The sequence below is a fragment of the Hemicordylus capensis genome, chromosome 2 (genome assembly GCF_027244095.1).
Source record: "Hemicordylus capensis ecotype Gifberg chromosome 2, rHemCap1.1.pri, whole genome shotgun sequence".
NCBI classification, from domain to species: Eukaryota; Metazoa; Chordata; class Lepidosauria; order Squamata; family Cordylidae; genus Hemicordylus; species Hemicordylus capensis.
In genome coordinates, this window is record NC_069658.1 from 107,505,555 (window position 1) to 107,520,772 (window position 15,218).

At 41.4% G+C, this 15,218-nt stretch overlaps 1 protein-coding gene and 1 long non-coding RNA gene across 6 annotated transcripts in view; one reads left to right on the forward strand and one right to left on the reverse strand.

Moving 5' to 3' along the window:
* PIP5K1B (phosphatidylinositol-4-phosphate 5-kinase type 1 beta) overlaps window positions 1-15,218 on the reverse strand; it is a 128,278-nt gene that overhangs the window by 45,643 nt on the left and 67,417 nt on the right. For 4 of the 5 annotated variants that reach the window (XM_053300201.1, XM_053300199.1, XM_053300200.1 and 1 more), the window contains exon 7: window positions 14,601-14,900. The exons of the other annotated variant lie outside the window; for it this stretch is intronic. In XM_053300201.1, coding sequence (XP_053156176.1) covers window positions 14,601-14,900 — 300 coding nt within the window. The remainder of the gene's footprint in view (window positions 1-14,600; window positions 14,901-15,218) is intronic. 5 annotated transcript variants of the gene reach the window in all.
* Window positions 1-15,218, forward strand: part of LOC128346678 (uncharacterized) — a 69,166-nt gene that overhangs the window by 25,441 nt on the left and 28,507 nt on the right. The window lies entirely within an intron of this gene.

The window sequence follows — 15,218 nt, forward strand, 5'->3', positions numbered from 1 at the left end:
ATCCAGCACTCTCTGCAGTTAGTTACATAATCGGCAGCAACTTTCTGCTGCTGTAAGCTGTCCCCTTGCTTCCTCTATTTTTTTAGGCAAACACATTTACTTCAGGAACAGAGAGGTTGCACAATATGGTGGTTTACCATGAAGTTGGGTGTTAAAACAGTGAAGGCAGTGTTCCCTGTAACAGAGATTTCCAGATGTTGTTGATCACAACTCCCCTAATCTCCAGACAAAGGCCATTGCAGCTGGGAATTGTAGTCAACAACAACTGGGAATTCCTATTACAGGGAACCCTGTCTGACCGTCACATTAAACTGCTTTATACAGAGTCAGACTATTGATCCATCAAGCCCCGTATGGTCTGCTCCGGCTGGCAGCAGTTTTTCTTGGGATGTTTTTCCCAACCCTGGTGCTGAACCAGGGATGATCTGCATGCAAAGTATATGCTCTGCCACTGAGCCATGGAGCACAATAGGCCTGTATTGTCCATGGGTCTGAATTTCCTGTCTCTTGTACATGTATGCCAAGAACTAGAGCACTTCTTTAAATTTAATTTCTGGAGGAAAGCTCACAGTGTTCTTTTACTAATGAAATAAAATACCAACCATAGCAAGGAGTGTTACTGAAACAACAATTATGTTAATGTTCATATTATTCAATATAAGATTATGCCTAGATCAAATCTAATTTCTCCCGAAACTCCCATCAATGCATTTAAAATAAACTGTCTAATATTAGACATGAAAAAAACCAACATTGGACACCTGCAACTGAACTGAATTTATATTCATAGAGAATTTTTATATATAATTTTGGGACACTGCCTGATTGGTTTTCTCCTCATGCTTTGTCAGCAGAGATATAATAATTTGTCATTTGTTTGTCTGACACATTTATAAACTACTTAACACCTAGATCTCAAGGCAGTATACACAACTTAAAACAATAAACTTAATTAAAAACAATTAACACAATTTAAAAAATACATTTTAAAAATAGTTTTTAACAACAAATAGTTTAACAAAAACATTTTAAAATAGTTTTTGCAAAAAGTCTGGGAAAACAGGTGTCTTGTGATTTTTTAAAGGCAGCCAGAGATGGAGAAACTCTTATACTCATAGGGAGACACTCCAAAGCCCCAGGGCAGCTAAGAGAAGGCTCGGTCCCTCATCAGCAAATGGAACTGAAACTCCCAAAGTGATCTTAGTAAGCAGCAGGGTTCATGACAAAGGTGGTGCTTTCTTAAGTACCCTAGACCCAAGCAATTAAGGGCTTTATAATATGCAGAGGTGCCAATTCTTTATATTGTATTATGGGAATGAGGATGACCTGCCTCACAGAGTACTGACTGTATTAGTGCAACAAGCACCATGGCTGTTTAATATGCTTATACAGTACTGCACACTTAGTAAAGATGGTAATGTTCAGACAAGCTTTTAGTCTGCAGGTTTAGTGTTTCAGTTTTATTTTTCAATTTTTTTTAGCCTACATTTCAGTAGGCTTATGAGATCACCTGACATTCTGTGTGCGTGTCCGTTTGTGTGCCCCCCGCCTATCAACTTCGCAAGGCCTGGAATAATATGAATCAAATCGGGTACAGTTTTAGGGACACCTCAACAGTGTAGTTTCTGATGATGTCATCCACCCTGATCCAAGATGGCAGATGTAAACTTTTGAAGCACAAGTGGGCTAACTTGTGAACTGTCTAGCCGATTTGAACCAAATTTGCTACAGCTGTAGGAACACACAGAGATGTCCAAATGGCGTGGTTTGTGATGTCATCCACTCCCATTCAAGATGGCGGCCACGTGAACATCTGAGGCACAAATGGGCTAATTTGTGGATTACTTAACCCATTTGAACCAAATTAGGTACAGTTACGGTGAGTAACACACAGGGACACCTCAATGACGTAGTTTGTGATGTCAGCCACCCCAATTCAAGATGGCGGACATGTAAACATTTGAGGCGCAAGTGCACTAACTTGTGTACCGTCTAAAATATTTAAACCAAATTTGCTACAGCTGTATGGACACATAGGGATGCCCCAATGGTGTCGTTTGTGATGTTATCCACCCCAATCCAAGATGGCGAACATGTGAACTTTTGAGGTGCAAGAGATCTAACTTGTGGATCTTGATTTGAACCAAATTTAGTCGTAGAGACAGTGAAAGGAAAGTAGGCTGATTAGTTCTTACTTGAACAACTAGTTTAATTTTACCTTGTACTTTCAATAAGTGCTTTTAGATTTTCTTAATAAATATTAGATATTGTTTTATTGTATAGTTCACCACCACCCTGGGACTTTGTTGCCTGAATAAGCATGTACATTTTCTAAATAAAGAAATCACTATACTAATGTTAATATAGGTATACTCTCACTTTAAACATCAAAACACTGGCCCAGCAAATCTGGGGATTGTGACCAAACCCTGTAGTCTCTTCTACAATTTGCCCAATAAAATCCCTGTAATCATTACAAATCAGATTTTGGACTGCATTATGATATAAGAGGCAGAGACCATTAAGTCTCTCTTTGTGTTGGTATTACTGTGTAATCTAAAAAAGCTTACATTTGTTTTTCATCTCGGATTTACAAGCATTCTGCCTCCAGAAAGGACACAAAACCACCTTCAATTGAATGACATTTCTTTTAAAAAAAGAAAATCAAAGACACAGCGCTGCATACTATTAATATGAAACTACAGCATCATCCTCCCACATAGTTCCAGTAACACAAATCATATGGTTTGTTTTTTCTTCTTCTGTAGAAACAAAACATTATCTTAGCATTTGAGAATGAATAGCTTATTTCAGCACTGTAGCGTCCAATGGATTACACAATGAATGACAAAATCATCCAAGTGGGTAAGAAAGAACAGATTCTCTCTATATAAGGGAGCTACTGCATAGCCTTTATTTACCCCACACCAGGAGAAACATTTAGAAATGCAAGCAATTCACAAACTGACTTAAGCCCAGTGGGAAGGTATGTTTACTTCACTTTTCTATAAAGCAAACATTTAATTAGGAAGTTATGCAACTTTTTACTCGTGTGTGATTTTTGAACACACATTTGGTTGCAGCTTAAAGCTTAAAAGATGTATCACTAAAGATCTTTATCATGATAGACACAGGGCAGAAGAATGTTCAAGTATAAAACATGATTAAAACCACCAAATGCAATCATTACCAAGATGTAAATATAAATAATATTCAATATACAATATATTTTAAAAACAATTTAAAATACTATAAAAACAACTACATGCTCCTATGATGTAACTGAGAAGATTATACAAAATCTTCTCCAGCTAGCTTGTAACATCTCTTCTTGAACCCTTAGCCAGTTTCAGGCTAGTTTCAGCAGCCACTAAAGCAAACATAACCACTGGCATGGTGACTCTGATGTCCTTAAATCCCAATTCAGAGATTATAAATTTAAATTCCAATTAAGAGATTATAAATATTAAATATTCAGAATATTTCGGCATCTCAATTTTGAATTAAATTATATGTAAACAGTACAATGCAATTATAAACAGGGGCTTGGGTTCATATTTTCTACGAGAAGTACATTGATTGAGTGATTAAGTGCCGACAGTCGGTGTCGACTCTTAGCGACCACATAGAGTGGGTGCATACAGTACATGGGACAATTCAATTAAACTAGCTGGCCTGGGCGCAGAGCATCTGCGCCTCTAGTTCTCCCTCCTCCTTCCCCTGCCTCGTTCTCAGCCCTCCCCCATCCCTCTTGACTCCCCCCTTCTCATCCCCCCTCCCTCATTCTCTGCCCCCCCCCCAGTTCCTTCTCCATCAGCTCTGCCCCTGTTCTCAACCCATTTTGGCCACCACTTTCCCACCCACCCTCTGCTGCTTCCCCGCTTCCCCACCGCCACCATTTACCCACTTCCCCAGCCACTGCTTTCCCCAGTACCACTTTCTCTTGGCTCTCTGGCTTTCCATTAGCTTTTCCCCAGGCAGCTCACTCGCAAACTCTCACGAGAGCTGCCACAGATGGCATTAATGACAGGTACATTTAAGATAATTTTATATATAGATATGTTTCCTCATTTTTATTTTAAATCAAAAGATGAAGAATTGGGACCACCAAAGGGGAAAGCCAAAGTCAGTCCAAATCTGAGCATCAATGGTCTTGATGAAGTACAGGTAATCTATGCCCCGCAATACCACATAACAGAATAAAAACTTCAATATCTAACCACTGCTGATTTTCCTAATGCAGAGCATCTGCATGCCAAGACATATTCTGTATTTAGAATATGCAGTTGGGACAGAATGAAGACAGCCATTCATAAAAAGGACTGAAGTCAGCTTAGTGATGGAGAAAATCTCTCTCTCTCTCAACCAACATGGGTGTCATCAGCATGACTAGTTAAAGATTAGAATGGTCCAAGAGGGCAACTATAAAGCAAAGCATGTCACCATAAACTATTCCAGAACAGGGCACATTGCCTAACATCCAGTCCTTTAACTTTGCTGTTGCACTGTACATTTCAGCACTGTAGAGCCAATAATGGAAAAGAATATGTAGCATTCAGTACACGACTAGCATAGTGAGCTAGAGTGTGGCATCAACTGGGCTTCTCCAGAGGCACCTATTGCCTAAGGACACACCCTCCTTGCAGGGGTTTTGTGTGCACACAGTCCACAGAGATGCACTGCCTGACCTGGGTTTCTGCAATACACAAATCCTCTCTCCATACCACCTCGCTCAGTCCAATGACAAGTGTTTTGCTAACGTTTAGTAAAAATCATCTGAAATGTATGAGCCTGCATCTCACAGCCCTGTTTAGGCAGGTGTACATTTTCAGGCTTTGTAAAGACAAAGGGCTCTACTTCCTAAAAGACAGGATGGATGCAAAATTTTAATAACTGACAAAACATTTTGAGCTGTATGTTATGCCTTATAAGAGTGCTTATCAAACTTCGTGGCTGAGTGCAAGACGCTCTGTCATGCAAAGGTTTTGCAGCTTGCCTATCAGTGGCTGAGCAGTTGCAATTTACCTCACTTTTATAGGAAGCAGGAGGCACTTCAACCTTTCTGGCTGAGTAGCAGCCAGATGAGAACAAGCTCTTTTGTCTATCCTAAGCCTTCACCAGCTGTTGCCGTCTGCCCTCCTGACCCCAGTGGAACTCCAGTGGAAGAGGATAAATAGTGGCAGTCCAGTGGGGATCCATTCAGAGGCAAGTCCAGAACCAGCAGCTTCTGCAGCACTAGATGACTAGGACGAACTGCTTCACCCCTCTGAGGATCCAACCAACCCAGCCACCGTATGTTTAGAGAGCAGGCCTAAATTTATCAAAAGAAAAGTAGGTACATGCCTAGGGCTAAAACCATTTTGAAAGAAACAAAAATAGATATCTGCTGTTGAAGCAAACTTTAAACAATATGCATATTGGTATAGCACCGGAGAAGCCCTTGTGGTGGATGGGATTTTCAGAGTGTTTGAACAAAGAGCTCTTTGAGATGCCTTGACTAGTACCCTAACTGTAAAGCATTAGGAATCTAAGAATTATTTCACTCTAATTCAGGCTGTACCCCAGTAACTGAAGGCCTCAACTGGACATATAGAGAGCCTCTACAAACCTAGATTAGAGTGAAAGAAGATGCCCCAGGACCCATGACAGATTTGCAGCCAAAAAGCACACATACTGGGATTCCTTATTGGGAGTGGGATTTTAGTTCCTTTACAGAAAGATTGCAGTACTTCTCAATTTCCTTTTCTGAGTTTTGTTATGTTATAATTCTGAATAGCTGGGAGTGGGATCCAAGGGATCCTAGTGACTCATCACAATGGCTCCATACATGCACTGGGACTTTTAGGAGCTCCTCTTTTAAGTGCAGCTTCTTATATGGTTCTCTGTATGCTGCCCTCAGTTGGAAGTCCCAGAAAGCAGAATACGTTTAGAAGGAGGGCTTGAGTTCAACAGTTTGAGAAACACTGTTTTACAAGATAGATTAATATTTGGTTTGGGGTTTTAACTGAAGTTCTCTGGATAATTAAAAAAAACAAACACATCACAGTCCTCCAATTCTTCTTTAGTGATGTATTATGTTTGCGAAAGAATCCATCTATTCATATGAATTTAGTATCTGCACAAACAGAGAGCACGTCCTGCTGGTAAATCTACTGCTTCAGGAATGGTGCTATAAGGACCCCTCCTTTCCCCCCAAATATTTCAAATAATGAGAAAAATTTGACCTTATTCTACCAGAGCCTGTGATCAGGAATGATTTATACATGGAAAAAGGGAGTGAAGACACAGTGAAATTAGGCATTTTATTGTGAAGAAAACATTTCCTGAATATCGCTCTGATAATCACAAGGGGTAAGCCCAAGAGCACAATGAAAGAGAGCTTTGTTCTAGAGAGCAGAGGCTAAAGACCAACATAATTCGAATAGGGAACCCTCAGCACTGGGGGACTTCTGCTTGACTTCCGCAAGGCTCAGTGTTGTCCCCCATGCTCTTTAACATCCACATGAAATCGCTGGGAGAGGTCATCAGAGGGTTCGGACTGAAGTGTCATCAATATGCAGATGACACTCATCTCTGCCCTTCCCTGACATCAGATCCTAGGGAAGCAGTGGATGCACTGAACCAGGGGCTGGAGGCGGTGATGGGCTGACCAGCTGTATGTGGGCTAACCAACTGGGGTAAATCCAGACAAGACGGAGGTGCTACTGGTCAGTACAAAAGCCAATCAGGAGAGGGTGCTTCAAGGGGGGTTACACTCCCCTTGAAAGAGCAAGTGCAGCAGCTTGAGGTTTTTGCTGGACCCGGGTCTTGGATGCTCAGTGGGAGGCAGTGGCCAGGGGTGCCTTTGCACAGCTTTGGCTAGTGTGCCAGCTTTCTCAGAAGGCAAATCTGGCCACAGATACCCATGTCTTAGTCACATTGTGACTGGATTACTGCAATGTGCTTTATGTGGGGCTGCCCTTGAATAATATTTGAAAACTTCAGTTGGTGCAGAACGCAGCTGCCAGGGTTCTCTTTAGAACTGCTTGCTTGGGGCATATTACACCTATTTTAAAAGAGCTGCACTGGCTGCCAGTTTGTTTCTGGATCCAATTCAAGGTGCTGGTTGTTACTTTTAAAGCTTATTACCTTAATGGTTTGGGTCCTGGATATCTGAAGGACCAGATGCTCCAAAGAGTTTCTGCCCTCCCAACAAAGACATCAGGAGGACCTTTGATCCATGTGCCAATGATGAGAGAGGCTAAGTTGTCATGCATGCAGGAAAAGGCCTTCTCTGTTGTTGTCTCCAGGCTCTGAAATGCTCTCCCAGTGAATATCTGCTCTCTGACATCTGTGGCTGATTTTAAAAAACAACAACTAAAGACCTTTTTATTTGTTCAGGTTTTTATCCCTTAGGGGTTGCTAGGCCACTCAGCTCTCCTGCTTCTGTTGTCTTTTTTTATGCTTGGTTTTTTCGTGTTTTATGGTTTTTACTGTTTAACTGATTTTAAGGTTTTAAATTACTTTTATGGAATTTTATTGTATTTTAACTTTTGCAAAGCACCTTGGGATGCTTTATGAAAGGCGGTATAAAAATTGAATGATTTTTTGTCATTTTTGCCCACCTTTTTGCTATTGATGCCACCTCCTCTTCCAGTGTGGGAAACCAGGCACAGCAGCACACTTTCATCCCAGGTAACTGGCTTTGGTGTGCTTGGAGCAGGACTTCCCATGAGCATCTTAATGGACAGAAGAGATGATGGGGACAGTAGAGGGAAAATATTCCCTAAGAAATTTTAGGATCTGGTCTGCTTGGGTTATAAATGTTAAAACAGCACAGTGTGTTTATTTCTTTTATATAGTGCCCTATATAAAATCTCAGGGAAGTTTACAATTTAAACAAACAGCAACTAAAACATAAAATCATACAGAACATTAAAATTACCATAAATAAAACTTTAAAACATCATAAACTAAAAGCCTAATGAAACAGGTGTGTTTTTAGAAGTTGTTTTAAAACAACCAGAGATGGGGAGATTCTAATGTCATTTGGGAGTGTGTTTTAGAGCCTCAGGGCAACCCTACAGAAGGCCTGATTTTGGGTTGCCTCCCAGAGAGCCAGAGGCAGCCATAACCGGACCTCCCCCAATGATCTTAATAGGCAGCTGGGTTCATGAAGAAGAAGGTGCTCTCTTAAATACCCTGGGCCCAGGCCATTCAGGGCTTTATAACAAGCACTTTGTAGTTCATCCAGAAACTAATTGGCAGCCAGTGTAGTTCTTTTAAAATAGGAGTAATGTGGTTTCTATGAGTGGCCTCAGACACCAGCCAGGCTACCGCATTCTGCACCAGTTGCAGTTTCCAAACCACATACCAAGGCAGCTCAACACAGAGCATATGCACCACTGTTTTAAGGTCATTTGTCTCGAGAAATTGATGTAGCTGGCCTATCAGCCAAAGCTGATAAAAAGCACTCCTAGCAGTTGCCTCAAACTGAGATGATATGGAGAGGTTTGGGTCCAGAAGTACTCCCAAGCTATGTACCTGATCTTTCAGGAGAGTGTAACCTCATCCAGAACAAGCAGATCTAAACTACTTCCTAATTTCTGGCCTCCCACAACAAGTCAACTTCAATTTGTTATCCCTCATTCAGCCCGTTACCGATTCCAAGCAGGCATCTATCCATCTATTCATTAACATTTTCTTATATACCGCCTCCACCAAAGACTCTAAACGGAGAACAACAATACCAACAACAATAAATTAGAACAAACAAACAAACAACAACGGCCTTAAAAGCAGTCAGTGAAGAAACTGAACAAATGGGGGGGGGAGTGCTCAGAGAAGGCCCTCCTACGGGCCCAGACACCATGCACTACACCAGGGCATGGGACACTAAGGAGGGCCAGCTGAGAAGACATCACAGGTCAGAATACAATTGGCCGAGAGAGGCAATCCCGGAGATATACAGGTGCTAACCCATAAGGGTTTTGTAGGTGAGAACCAGCACTTTGAATTGGACCCGAAAGCAAACAGGCAACCAGTGCAGCGACCGTAAAAGAGGTGTGAGACTATCAAATCTACGGTCACCCATATGGAGGTGGGCTACTGCATTCTGGACTGGAGCTTCTGGATTGTTTTCAAAGGCTACCCTAGATAAAGCATATTACAGTAATCCAAACAAAAGGTAACAAAGGCATGAGTTACTGTTGCCAGGGCCTGCTGGTCGAGAAAAGGCTGTAACTGGCGAACCAGCCGAAGCTGGCCAAAGGCATCCCTGGCCACAGCCTCCACCTGCTGTTCAAGCAGGAGCTGCGAGTCCAGAAGGACCCCCAGATCAGAAACCATCTTTCTCAAGGGAAGCGCAACCCTGAGAAGAGATAAACTCACACACGGCAATTGGCCAGATCACAAACTGAACAAGAAGAACTCGGTCTTGGAGGGACTGAGCCTGAACTTGTTTTAGCCCATCCAGGTCCTGACAGCCTCTAGGCACTGAGCCAGAACATGGACAGCATCGCCTGTCTGGCCAGGGGTAGAGATATAAAGCTGAGCATCATCAGCACATTGATGAAAACTTACCCCAAACCGAAGGATGACCAGGCCCAGCAGCTTCATGTAGATGTTAAAGAGAATGGGAGCAAAGATCGAGCCCTGTGGAACCCCACAAGAAAGGGGGCAGGGCGCAGAACATTCACTTCCAATTGACACCGACTGGAATTGCCCAGTGAGATAGGATCAGAACCACTGAAGAACAGTGCCCCCAATGCCTAGCCCACTTAAGAGCTCCAGAAGGATAGCATTTTCAATGGCATCGAAGGTTGCTGAGAGACCAAGAAGAACCAAGAGAGGTGTGCTTCCCACACCAAGGTTACGATACAGGTCATCCAACAGGGCAACCAATGCTATTTCAGTGCTGTGGCCTAAAACCTGACTGGCAAGGATCCAGGAAATCAGTTTCCTCCAAGACTCTCGTCAACTGAGCACAAACCACTTTCTCTAGAATCTTGCCAAGAAAAGGAAGATTGGAGACCGGATGATAGTTATCCACATATCAGGGTCAAGAGAAGGCTTCTTCAGAAGAGGATAGACCACTGCCTCTTTAAGGGATGATGAAAAAAACCCCTCCCAAAGAACGGAATTAACCATCTCCCGAAGCCAGGACAGAACATTCCCCCTTGCAGTCCTAACGAGCCAGGAGGGACAAGGGTCCAGGCCAGAGGTCGCTGTGCCCACGACGGTGAGAATCCTGTCCACATCATCAGCCTCAACAAGCTCAACGGTATCCCAGATAGTATCACAAGACTCCGACTCTATCACCTAAACAGATACTGAGCAATTGGAATCCAACTCCAACTGAAGGCAAGCAACTTTATCAGTGAAAAACCTAGCAAATATGTCACAGCAGCCAGATGGAAGGTCATCTAAATCAATCCTTCCCAGCAAAGAACAGGGGATTCGACATTTAGAGAGGTTAAGCCATCTCCTGACGAAGTCAATATGGAGAAATAGATCTGAGTGTCATCAGCATATTGACAGCACCCAGCAACTTTCCCAGAAGTTCCACAATATCCATTCACCATTGTCTAATCCCCATGTGTCATACCTCCTATCAGAGCCATAGGAGGAGTGGGGAGTTCACTGGTTAGAGTACTGGACTAGGACCAGGGAGACCTGAGTTCAAATCCCCATTCAGCCATGATACTTGCTGGGTGACTCTGGGCCAGTCACTTCTCTTTCAGCTTAACCTGCCACCATCTATTCGTTTTAATGTAGGACAAGCCACTCTTTTCATAGAAGATTCCAGGTGTGTGAGTGCGCGTGTGGGCACGTAAAGTGGCAAAACTCTCCCTAGGAGGACTGAGCAGTCCTAGGCCTCCTGCAGTGTTCTCTTTAATTTTTTCATCTGTGTGCAGAATGAATTTTGTTCAGGGTGGCAGTATGAAGGCAGTGTGCGTGCATGTGCATTCAGAGTGGGGCCTTCCTGATTCAACCTGAGCGGGGATCTAAAATTAACTGAGGGGACATAAAAATGGGTGAGCGCACACGCGCCTTAGAGGGAACACTGCTCCCAAGGTGTGTGACTAAGGCAGACCCAAAATGAAGAGCAGCACACTTCACCAACAAGGGTTTGTCACCAGGTTAAAAGAAACACAGATGCAGTAATAACATTTGCCTCTTCCATAAAGCAGATTGTAAGAGAGAAGTTTTCATTAACCAGGCAACTCAGATTCAAGCAATACAATTAAAAAAAACCTAACTGAACTGGTCCCTAACTTATTAATCACAGGCCTTCCTGCTGTCTCCAGCCTCCAGGTTGTGGCCTCCCATTTCCCCAGCAGTTTCTCAGCCAACTGCTTCCTTGGGGCCGAACTGCTCTTGGGGCAAAACAAACAGAACAAAGCTTTCTCTTCTTCTGCTGGTGGTGATGGCTAAGAGTATAGTTCTTGCCCAGTCCTCTGGATTGGTGCTTCTGTTTTTATTTTCCCAGGCTTGTCCCCTTATTAGGAAAGGTTCTCCTCCCAGCAGCTATTCTAAGTGAGACCTAGTCCTCCCTCAAATCCTTCCCATCACACCACCATGTCTAAATTTAGAATTTAAACTCTTTGAGGCCTTTCCTTTAGGGACATACGAAGCCGCCATACCGAGTCAGACCACTACACTGGTCCGTACATTTAGTCCAACTACACCGACTGGCAGTAGCTCTCCAGGGTTTCAGATAGGGATTTCTCCCTGCCTTACCTAGAGATGCCAGAAACTGAGTCTAGGACCTTCTGCATACAAAACATGTGTTCTACCAATGATCTATGGTCTCTCCTCAATTACTCATGTTACTTTGCAAATTGCCATGTGCAATATTGATATCAAAACTAGTTACCCATGCAACATTTTAGACATTGAATCAGTGAGAAGGACCCCGAAGTTTCTATTATCAGTAGATCTATCTTGGGAAGAGTTACCACAGATACATTCTTACATACTCTTTCCACAGATGGACTATAGGATTCTGTGAGCCAAATATATTTCAGGCACTTTTACAAATAAAATGATGATGAAATAGTACGCTGGATTTTACCATGATGAACCTGGAATAGAGCTGCAAAAAGCTTTTTCAAACATTATAATAAAAGTTACCAGCTCTTGTACTTTTTCCATTCTTTTTTCTCTTACTAAAATAATCCTTTTATTTTTAGTATGTTATTTTTTCTGTGCCACAGTTAACCTCTTGACTTTGTAAGGACAGAAATGGCATATGGATTTCCAAAACAGACATTCTCATGTATTCTGCATGATTACTAATTGCTTGCGTTCATGGAATATTCATTTCTGGAGAAGGGGAGAAACAATGTCCTTTGTTCGGAAAAATGCCTGATGAGCATGCAGCTGATTATTAGATCATCTCCAACTTCACACTCAATATCCAAACAAAAGGTAGTTTTCAAGACTTGCCACAGTGCTGTCGAACACCAATATACACTGTATTTTGCCCATGACGAATGCCATTTTTGTCCTATAACCCCATCTCAGCCATGCCTTTCTCAATCAAAGTATTTTCATGCAATATACTTTTTATCCTCTGACAATAAGTCCACATGAAGCATTTTATAAGCTCTATCCTACTCCACAAAAGGAAGATTAGCACAATTTTCCCTACACACCTACACTAATCTATGAAATCACTCCATCTTACAAAGTTTTACGGAAGACCATCAGCTGACAATTGGTGTAGGGAATTCTAGAATTTGATCATCACATGCAGTTTAACTGCTGTATCATTATGGTATGCACAGGTCAGTAAGGAGCAATTTAAAGGAAATTTGTACTATATTGGAATAAAACATCTCAGAGAGTGCATACACACAGAGCTAAATCATTGTGAGTCAGTTTTAGTTTTTTATTTTGTACACATATTTCTTTTAGTTTATATATCTACTTGAATGGTGCTTGGTTTTTCTCTCTCATATTTAAACAAAATTAAATAATGCATATTAGGTTATTTCAAGACTACATTTTTTGTCACTGCTACATAAAGTCTGGATTAGGCGCAGTGGTAAAACGCAGTGATGCAGTGGTAAAACTGCCGCCCTGTAACCAGAAGGTTGCAAGTTCGATCCTAACCAAGGGGCTCAAGGTTGACTCAGCCTTCCATCCTTCCGAGGTCGGTAAAATGAGTACCCAGAATGTTGGGGGGCAATATGCTAAATCACTGTAAACTGCTTAGAGAGCTTCCAGCTATAGAGCGGTATATAAAGGTAATTGCTATTGCTATTAGCACATCTAATTCTGCAGTTTTTATATAACAAGGTTAGTATGGATCTAGTATTTTGATGCTGCAATTTTGATCCTGCTGATCATCACCACCATTTGTGAAGGGCCTATAAAATTAGTTAGTAAACTTGTAAAAATAGACAAGACCTGCCCAAAGAACTAGCTTAGATAGAAATAAATACACCTAAAACTTGAGCAGTCCAAATACGATGAGACATACGTCCAACTAAAATAAAAAACTTTAAAAGGCATTTTCTTTAAAAAGAAGAACAAGGAGGAGTAGGAGAAAGGAAGGGAATAAATTAAGCAAATAATGGGTGATAAAGAGTTCTATAAAGAAGGACCAATAAGACAAGCAGTCTAAAATAGTGAAAGATAAAAAGGGTTAACAAGGGGTGAAGAACTAACAGAGTGTGTTGGCTTAGATCTCAAGGTGCTCTTGTACTAGCAGAAGGCATTTCTACTTGTGTAGGGCCCACTATCCTGATCATTCTTCCAACTGCAGACCCACATGCCATCTCGTTCTGTTAGTTCTCTCAAGCCTCAAGCAGATATTCCAGGGGGGAAAGTGGATGCACAGAGAAATGGGAAATTGCCATTTAGTTCACAGAATGAAAGTCAGAATCCAAACCAAGGGGACAGAGAATACAGAGAGATTAGAAATGAAAAATGAGAAGGAACTAGAGAATGAATGATTAATTTTGAGGCAAATAAAATCTTAAAAATTAATGGCAAGAAGGGAAAAGGTGGCCAATTAAGATAAATCAAAAGTAAAGAAACATGATGAAATTTATGTTCAGAAAAAATAAGCTGGGCAGCAAAATGCAAAAGAGAAGCAAGGGGCCTAATACAGAAATGGAGAAGATCATCAAGAGCTCATTACAATAATCCAGTTAGGAAAAAATAAGAGAATGAAAATAAGAGAATGAAGTATGAGAATAATCAAGACAAAGAAAAGGTAGAATTTTAACAATATTTGACAACGCAAAAATTACAACAAAAACACAACTAAATGATTAATTCAAAGGAAGGGGAAAGAGAAGAATCAATCTACATCAAGAACTCTAGCTTGAGAAGAAAAAGTCATATCATCACCAAGAGATAATGAAACAGAAGTATAGGGAAGAGAACATAGTATAGAGGAAAATTAAGAAATTCTGACCTTTAAGATTTAGCTTCAGATCTAAGAGCAGAGAGAGAGCATAGCCAATGGAAAAAGCTGCAGACAAGACTAAAGATCAACCAAGGAAGAAGATAGGTCCAAGAACGGACACCTGAATATAAGCAATGTTTTATAACAGCAGAACTATCATCTGAGCCAACAGCAACCAATCCAAAAAGAATTCACTTACTCGACAATCCCTCTGTAGTGTTTTCATCAGTGCGCTATAAGTTTCAGAGTCAAAATATAATCCTTCATGCATGTCTTGCAGAAAATCCAAGTCTTTAAAAGTGGGGTTGGACTTTTCTCGTTCTTTCCTGGATGCTCGCCTTTTGTATGTGGAGCCTTTCAAGTCATATGTGAAATGCATTTTCAGTGCTCGAGGCAGAACATTGTTCATCACAATTATCCTGATATTAATACCCCCCGACTGAACACAATAGAGTCCATAAAATTTTGGTAACAGTGTCCTTGGATTCTGGTTGAGATTCTTAAAGAGAAAACAAAAAACAAACATACATTATGTTCATATATTTCAGGAAAGATTTCTGCACAAGTTAATGTGGACAGAAAGTGACATGATAATCAGGGCAGGGAAATGTGAGCAATTTTCAACTGCCCGCACCACTGCAGATGTCCAAAACAACAACTGTGGTCTTACAGAAAGGAAATATTCTGCTAGTACTTAAAACTACACAATTGCAGTTCCACATTGCTATACCATGGTTTCCAATGGAAGAAACATCGCACAACTGCAATTGTGCACTTTTTAGTAGTAGTGGAACAGCTCTGTTCTGCAATACCACAG